The 9,152-nt window shown below is 43.1% G+C and overlaps 1 protein-coding gene across 1 annotated transcript in view; it reads left to right on the forward strand.

The window, feature by feature from the left end:
- Positions 1-3,699: 3,699 nt before the first annotated feature.
- Positions 3,700-9,152, forward strand: part of FAM177A1 (family with sequence similarity 177, member A1) — a gene marked incomplete at its 5' end in the record, with an annotated part of 11,285 nt that continues 5,832 nt past the window's right edge. The window contains one exon of the mRNA XM_010189622.1: positions 3,700-3,876. Within this exon, the coding sequence (XP_010187924.1) occupies positions 3,700-3,876 (177 nt within the window). The remainder of the gene's footprint in view (positions 3,877-9,152) is intronic.

Below are 9,152 nucleotides of genomic sequence, written 5' to 3' on the forward strand. Positions count from 1 at the left end.
GGGCCTGGCTGCGGGGGGAGGAGGGCGGTCGGTCTGTCCGTCCATCCGCCCTTCCAGCGCTCGGTAATTACAGTCAGCACGGTGGACACGCGTGTCTCTGGTGTCTCCTGTTCCCCGGCAGATAATGCCTCTTACAAACGAGCCTGATAAATATTAAATTGAGAAAGGTTTCTGCTTTCCTCTGTGCTGCCAGGTTAGCGAAGGCATTGGAGGTGGTCAGGGACACCGGCTCTTAATTACATTGAGACACTTAATTACACTGGGACTTTCCTACCCCTTCGACAGATGTCCCTTGCCATGGCCTTGAAACACGAGGGTGAAAAGTCAAGCAAAAAAACCCCAACCACACCCCTCAAAAAAACGATAGCCAAAAAAAAGTAACACAAATACAATCAGTAAGGCGGGCAAGATAATGTGGGTAGAAATATTTTTCTTTAGCTATTACCAGCCCCTTTGTGACTAGCGCTGTCAGGTCAGTAGATTGTGCAAACCGAATTGCTCGTCTTCTTGAGGGAGAGTGGACATCGGGGGCTTTGGCATCTTGGGTCGTGTCGTAATGATACCGGAGCCTGACAGATTGAAAGATGACAGCATGAATTGTCTGCCCTCCCTGTTACTGTTTGCTTTTCCTCTTCCTCTCCTTGATGAAACTTTACGTTGTTGCATCACCTAATGTTAGCTGTGTGAGCTCTCCTAGCTCACCCGCAGGTGTCCTGGCACACCTCAGCATTAATTGTCGTTTATTTATTTTGGCATTTTGGTTGTGGACTGAAATGCCATTGTGCTGGGTATTGTACCAACACCATCAAAATGTGGCCTGCTCTCTCTGTTTCTGGCCAAAGGGTGAGATAAGAGAGTGGATGTAAAGAGGGTAAACAAGGAGCATCTGACAGTGCTGACTTCCTGACAGGTGAGGTTCGTATGGGTGCCATAAAGCCAAGAAAAATTCTACCAGGTCATCTAAAAGAAAAAGGAAATTGCTTTACAGTGTTGACAGAGTACCTTCAGAGCTTTACCTCCTGTGGAGAAGGCACAAGGGTGACTGGCCTTCACATCTAATAGTTGTCAGAATAGAAGCCAAAGTAAATACTTTTATGGCATGAGATTAAGACATATGCTGAGTTTTTCAAAGCCCATATGATGTGTTGGAGAGTGATGAACCCGTGGAAAAAAGTGAGGTGGCAACCTGACCAAAGCCACGGACTAGCAGAACGATCGTTGCAATGACTATAAAGGAAGATCAAAAGTGTAAAGCCACAAACTGGAGATACTGTAACATTTGAGCTATAAAGTGAGTCTAGCTGACCATTCTAGAATAGATCTGCATTGACATCATTTTGGAAAGATAAATAAAATTTACTTTCTGCTTCCAGCTAGGAGAGTTGGCTTTTATTGATGTTGTGCATGTAAAAATTAGAAAGACAAATGCTACAGTGATTACTAAAACTCACATCCAGGTTTACTGGCTAGGTCATAACCAAAGCAACATCTGATACAGATTATTCTTATTTTACATAACAATGTAGGACTCTGAACCTGATTACTAAGGGAAACTGGATTAATTGCTCCTTGATGGATCCTTATTGTCCTGAGCTACTGCATTTGTCTGAGACTTTGTACCAGTACCAGCTATGGGGAGCTGCTTACTGTAGGTGGTGTGAGTGATGCGAGTGGAGTGTGGGATGGGTGTGCAGGGAATTAAAAACTGCTGTTTAAACTTCAAATATTAACTATGTTTTTTTCCAAAATTAAAATGCTTGAAGCATTTCAGTTAAATGAGCCACAATCGGATGACTTCTAATGAGTGGTTCATGTTGCTTGCTGTTATTAAGCACAGTAATATTTGTGATGCTGCCTTGCAAGAAATAGTGCTCCTCAGCACTGTGACTAAACATGAAAAATGGCATCATTGTATGATGCCAAGAAAGGACCGTGAAATATTCATAAAAGGCCAATTCTGTGGTGCTCTTTGCACCAAAAAAATACAGAACTGAGTCGCAGTAAGTGATGCCAGCTTTTATAGCAGCAGCAAGGGGTGCTCCCTGTGCTTAGGTTGCTTCAGTGTTTTTAGCATTCGTATTTTTGTAGCTTTGCTGTTCTGCTCCTGCTCTGTTCCCAAGGCTGAAACGCAGCAGAGTGCTGAGCCCTGATAGTCGGTGTTGTCTTTCTACATGAAAGTGTAATTCTGCATGAAAATGTCATGCTGTTTCAGCTGAACTACCCCACTGAAAACCTGCCGCTTCGTTCTGCTCTGCTCCTCCAGGACAGCGCCTGAAATGTGCCATGGTAGCTAACAGATTGCTTGGGGAAGCTGAAATGACTTGCAGTTTTGAGGAGTGATGGTACGAGGGCTGGGAGAGGCGATGAATGTGCGCTCCCTGTCCACGCTGTAGAGCTCGGCACGTGGTCTTCACCTTCCCTCCCTCTTCTCCTGGACACCAGAAAAGTCTGTGCCTGGAATGAAGGAGGCAGGACTGCTCCCCATGGCCCCTTCCTGCCCCCATGCCCACTGCTTGTCCCAGCTACCCGAGCCTGTTTGCATTGTAAAGCTCATTTAAGTGATCTAGCAGAAGAGATGGGAATGGTGACGCTGTGCTTGCAGTGATCACGGGATGTCTTACACTTGTGATAAAATACGTATAAATAATTTTGAATAGTCTCTGTGGACAAGAAGTTTAAATTGGAATGTGCCCATTTTATGCAGCCTGAATTCTGTGTACATGTACACACATCTCATTCCTCATGGTATGGTGCTAAATTGCATGAACCTGTGCATTTCTGTGGTCTGTTAAAAACATGTGGCTGGAATTTCCAAACATCTGTGTCCTCTTCTGCGTGACAGAAGTGTTTTCAGAACAGTTTTATGCATTTGATGCAGTAATACATGAAAGCTCTACTGAGGTGAAGGCTCTGTTCTGATAGATGCAATACAAAACCTTACTAAAATTCCCTGCCCACAGGAGTTACTAGCCTGAAGAATTATTGATTGGTCTTTGAACTAGAAGTGTGTTTTTTTAATGCTTGTGACTTGAAGACTGCATTGTAGTATTCAGCAGCTGGAAGAACAAAACCGGACATTGTATTTCTCTTTTTATATGTCCCTAGCCACAAAACTACGTGTTGTTCTTTTTGCGTGGTCCCTTGTGCCACGTCCCATGGTTGCTGATGAAAGCCCACAGAGGCAGATTGCTTGATGTATCTTTTTAAAGAGTGAGCCTGGCTGCTTGGTTACCCTTCATTTGCTTCTCTTGTGTGCTAGAGGTGTCTGTCTGAGCTTGCAAAGAGGTGGCTACAGCCTATGAACTACTTGATTAATTTAAATTAATTCAGAAACCAACAATACTTTTAAATATTAATGCATACATGCTCATCAAATTATCTAAAGAAAAGTGTCCTGCTACGAAGCTCCTGCACAACACAGTGCTCTTTTGGGATAGGTGATTTTAATACCACCTGTCCATGCTGAAGTGAAGGCTCTTACCTTTTTGTTATTTTTGGTGAAGGGATCAGTTTTTACCTGTCTGCAAACAGCAATGTTTCAGTCATATCCTTTACCTACAGCCAAGCTCTTGCAAATATCCATTGTGTATGCTAAACAATCGAAAATATTTTAAATATCTCATGAAGTTTTTTAAGAGGGAACTTTTCCAGTTCCAGAAGCATGCCATTGAGATAATGGGGTTTTTTTCTTCTTTATAGCAACTTGCAAATGGAGAGAGAGGCTTCGAGAATGTGGAGCTGGGTGTCATAGGAAAGAAGAAGAAAATTCCAAGGAGGGTTATTCATTTTGCAAGTGGAGAGACAATGGAAGAATACAGCACAGATGAAGAGGAAGATGAACAAGAGAAAAAAGACCTGTTGCCACCTGTCGATCCTGTAGGTATTTTACTTGATACATTGCTACTTCTGCTTTACTGGGTAACTGCCTGCATTTTATACTTTAATTTTTGTGTCACAAGTCTGATTTAGTACTTAGTGTTAAAGATTCCCTTAATTTGATTTGCTTTAGGAACTGAGAAATCTGTGAGAAGTATTCCTGAGAAGTTTTGTTCTGGAGCGCTCCTCCACTGAAATAGCCCTGTTAATTAGAAATTAGTTTCATTTCTTCACGATTCTAGTCTGTCCTCTCCAGCATTTCCCCCTCTAATAATATTTGCTTGGTGTCTCCTCCTCCACCACGTACTGTTGTTTAAGAAAAATGTGCAGGGAAAGCATTTGTTTCCTTATGTTTGATGACAGTGGAGAGTTGAACCCATCATTTAGTGTTACCATACCAGCAATTTGATATAATTAAAAGTGTACTGAAGGGAAAGAAACAGATGACTTGCAGAAATAAAGGAAAACTGCTGTAATTCGTATCTAAACCAGGTTTTAAAGGACGTGCCAAGTCCATGTGCATGAAGCTCACCTGTGTTGTAAGTGTGTAAGTGTAAGTTAAGATGTGCTTGACCTGTGAATGGAGCCTGTGTGTATTGGTTGGTCACAATTCAAGTGGAGTTTTGACAATTAAAGCTGTCTCCAATAGTGTGTATTGTAGCTCCTAAAATACATTTTCCTGTTTGTCGACAGTTCTGGATCTATACTTAGAGGTAAAATGAAATCTATAAGCTGATTTATTCTGTTGGCATGTCTGACAACACGTTTTGTAGTGATGGTGATTTGCAAAGCTCACAGCCGTGTGTGCCAGCACCGACAGCAGCAGCTCCCTGCCCTGGCAGTCAGTCCCAAAGAAGTTCTGCATCCATCTCTTCCTCTCTCCAGAGCCCCAGTCTCATGTTTCTTTTATGACACCCCCGTGAACTGGTGTTCCAACCACCTCTTTCCTCTACCCTCCTACAGCAATTCTTACCCTAATAAATGGGGTCAGCAGTCCTGTTCCCTTCCCTGCTCGTGTGGCTCTCTTCCTGGCCCTCTCTGGGCTTGGTTGCCTGTACTGAGCTAGAGGTGGAGACTCCCAAATTGGCTGGGTCCTTCCTGATGTGCTGGAGTTTGGTCGGGCAGCCGAGGGTCATTGCTTTGTGCAGCAGCTGGGCCTGCCCGGCTGCACACCCGAGGCCGATGCTGGTGTAGAGCTGCTTATTCCCACGCTTCGGATAAGAGTCTTTGCAGGCACGGAAGCTGGTGCCCTGTTTTCTACCTGACATTGCTGTTGAAATGACTTCTGCACCATCGTTTGATGGTGAATCTGTGATTAAGAAATGTTGTCATTGAGCACTCTGCTGTACAGTGGTAGGCCCTGTATTTATTTATATGCATCTCCATCCTGGGAGAGCTTTGCTGTGTGGAAGGGGCTGCAGGGAAGAGTTTGGCTTTCAGCTCATTCTCTCCTGAAGAAGTGGTGAACCATAAGGGGTTTGCTCTGGGAAGGACTGTCAATCAGTTCATTTTTTCCCCTCTGTAAAATGAATTTATCTTGAAGAAAAAGTGGTTTGAGGACTGAGCTACAGTGAGAGACTGTGGGAATTCAGCTGGGATCAGGCTTCCTAGTGACTCTCAAGGTGCATTTAATCTTGGAAGGACTGTTGGCACCACTCTCTCTTTCTTGCTAGGCAGTTCTTGTACAAAAAGTAACATTAGCCTGAGAGCAGGTAGGGTATCATCAGTATAAAATACACCTGAAGTTTATAGACTGAAAATAAATGCGTTATACTCACAATGAATAGATGTTAAGCTGCCCTGCTGGGTGTTGTGGTGTTTTTTTCCTCCTTAAGAATACTTGAAGAAATGCAAGAACTGTGAAACTTACTGAACATTGTGGTAGTGTTCAGATCTCTTCAGAGCCAGATCTGTTCTCCACTGTCGTGTCAGATATCCATGGATGCGTAAGAGGTTTTTTCCTAACTATAATTAGCAGAGGACCAGATCTATATAATTTTTGGTGCCATTTCCTCTCAGTAGAAGGGTTGTGCTGTGGTACAGTGCTCGGAAGTTCACGAACCTTGATGTACGTGTTGTGGGCCCAGAGACGTGCACCCTGCTGTACACACACACGCTTAACTAAAGAGCCCTCAGATGTGCCCAGCAGCCGGGAACACTGTGTGATCGCTCACCGGCTTTCCTAATACACGGGTTTTTTTCTGAATGCCAAAAAGGATATTGTATGGCACAGTTAAGATTGCTTTATTCTCCTTTTATAGTTTATGAAATCCTTAATCTTTATTACACTTTTTAATCATAGGACCCCCCCAAACCAGACCAGTTTATTGCAGAGCACAGTATGCATTATTATGTATTGCTTTTTACCTTGACAGCATAAACTTGATTAGACCAAGGGTTGCCATTAAATGAAGTTTACCTTATCTGCTGCATGCTTCGTGTATCCCAGCTGAGCCAGTCAATTGAGGAAATGTTAGTCCAAGCTGAGCTTTGATGTTTTAGCCAGCAGCTGCCTTAAAAATGTTTTTATTGTGGGATTTCTATAAAAGCCATTAAATAGTCGGTTTGCTGAGACCAGCATGTCTAAAACTTGTTATCTCAGTTGGGATACGAACAAGTATGTTGCAAGTAATAGCTATTTCTGGTCCCATTTGTTTTTAGAAAAAGCACATTTAATATTTTGAGTGCAAACTTTGCATCATGACATTTCAAAGCTCAGCTGGTATTGGCATCCTGGCAGCTTCTGATTGAGTTTAAAGGAAACAAATATTTTGCCATGTTGTGAAGAAACATCTTCAGGAAGTACCTTGGTTTAATTGTGTTTTAGAGCTAAGCAGACAACGACATCTTTCTCACCAAGCAAAGCAAGATGTCTGTATCCTGGTGATATGGTAACCAAAGCACCCAGTGTGATGGGCTGCTGTCACTCGTAACTGAAGAAATTCTTTAAAAGAACTGGGTCTTAAATTTTGCTTTGAAACAACGATTCTGATACTGCTATAGGTCAGCAGTCAGTTCATGCACATTCTTGGACTGAAGTGTCCATTCTGTTGTGTTCTGGTTTGGTTTTTTTGAGTTGAATCCAGAACACAGGGTGTGCTTAAGAAATTTTTCCCTAAACATTCAGTATTATCTGAGTGTTCTCAAATTAAAATGTAAATGCTTTAATAACGTAAATGAGTTAATTTTAACTGGGTCTTCTGTCCTAAAATTTACATTCTTACGCTTTATGAGTAAATCTCCTTTTGCTTTTGTCCACCAAATTTTATTTTGTAGTAATTAAATTTCTCTAACCTGTTTTAGAAAACCTTTCTGTTTATCCCTGGAGGGCCACTTGCTGGAAACTCTTTGCTCCTATTACATGAGTGGACAGAAACTGTAAGCAATGTAACTGTTGACGACAACCTTGGAATTCATCCTGAGAACACCTCTGCAGCAAAGCTCCAGAAGAGATTTAATTTTATTAACCTTCAGTGCTTAGAAAGATTGAAACACATTCTTGAAGGAAGATTATCTTGATATCCTGTAGTTAAAAGGAGCTTAACTTTAAATAGCAAAAAGTCCTCTCTCGAGGACTGTTGAACTCTAATTTTCTTTCAAGAATTTGGAGGTGAGGGGTAAAAATAGTCACTGACCCAGCAATAGCTACTCATAATATGGTAGGGGCTTTTTGATGGAGGATGGCCTGTGTGTTTCCGATCTTGTTTTCACTGGCTTGTCTTGGATGCCACGATTTCACATGGTGCATACACTGAAGGACTTCTTATAGCAATGACCAGTCAATAATTAAACTCATTTAAAGTGCAGCTTGGCACAGTAAACACTAGAAAAGTATTTGGGGGTGTCTGTTGTCTCTTAAATACTGAATTTGTTTGTTCTTAAATCAGGAAATTATTCTTTTCCTCATTTTGCCACTTTCTCTGGCAAAAAAGAAACCCTGCGTTCTTTGGAAAGTTCAAGTGTTATTAGGGACTGAAATCGGGCAGAAAATACAGATGTGGGTTGTTTAGGAACATGGTGCACTCAGAAGTTCGAGGGAGTTCGTGTGTGCTCCCTTCGGCAGCCCCTGACTAGGAAGCACAAATCATGTTCTGTTGTTGAACCAGAGCCCTCTTGGCTTTATCAATGGTTGAAATCATTATGTTCATTCCTACTTAAAGTGCAGCACTTGGATTAAAATTGGACATGAAGAATGTTTGCAATTTAAAAACTAGTTGTCATAAACATTGTATTTTCCATTTTAAACAGTAAAATAAAGTCAGGATAGCGGGATAGTAGTATTAAGCATTGTGGAAACCTGTACTGAAGAGACTGATGGCAGGAGAAACGCTGTCACCTTACAATAAATCAGTTTCTGCCTTGTGTTTCCAAAGAAGGAATACAGCATTACCGTGTCCTCACATTGGTTAAACACTGAGCATTAAGGCTTCTCTGGCCAAAGGAGGCTGACATGCAGTATCTGGGTGTGTGGTTCTTACTGCTCATTAGTAGGACCTGACTTGGGTACCATTTTCCAGTACCATAGGATCACAGAATGGTTTGGGTTGGAAGGGACCTTAAAGCCCCCCCAGCCCACCCCCTGCCATGGGCAGGGACACCTCCCACCAGCCCAGGCTGCTCCAAGCCCTGTCCAACCTGGCCTTGAACACTGCCAGGGAGGGGGCATCCACAGCTTCCCTGGGCAACCTGTGCCAGTGTCTCACCACTCTCACAGTGAATAATTTCTTCTTAATATCTAGTCTAAATCTACCCTCTTCCAGTTTAAACCATTACACCTTGTCCTATCACTACACTCCCTGATAAAGAGTCCCTCCCCATCTTTCCAGTAGGCACTCCTTAAGCACTGGAAGGCTTGCTATAAGGTCTCCCCAGAGCCTTCTTTTCTCCAGGCTGAACACCACCAAGTCTCCTAGCCTATAAAGGCGAGGTGCTCCAACCCTCTGATCATCTTCGTGGCCTCCTCTGGACCCACTCCGACAGCTCCATGTCCTTCGTATACTGGAGGCTCCAGAGCTGGATACAATACTGCAGGTGAGGATCTCACGAGCAGAGTAGAGGGGCAGAATCACTTCCCTCTCTCTGCTGGCCACACTTCTTTTGATTCAGCCCAGGATGCATTGGCCTTCTGTGCTGCAAGCGCACATTGTTGGGTCATGCTGAGTTTTTCATTGACCGACACCCCCAAATCCTTCTCGGGACTGCTCTCGAGCCATTCTCTGCCCAGTCTGTATTTGTGCTTGGGATTGCCCCTACCCAGGTGCAGGACCTTGCACTTG

Source organism: Mesitornis unicolor, unplaced genomic scaffold (assembly GCF_000695765.1).
Source record: "Mesitornis unicolor isolate BGI_N332 unplaced genomic scaffold, ASM69576v1 scaffold19388, whole genome shotgun sequence".
NCBI classification, from domain to species: domain Eukaryota; kingdom Metazoa; phylum Chordata; class Aves; order Mesitornithiformes; family Mesitornithidae; genus Mesitornis; species Mesitornis unicolor.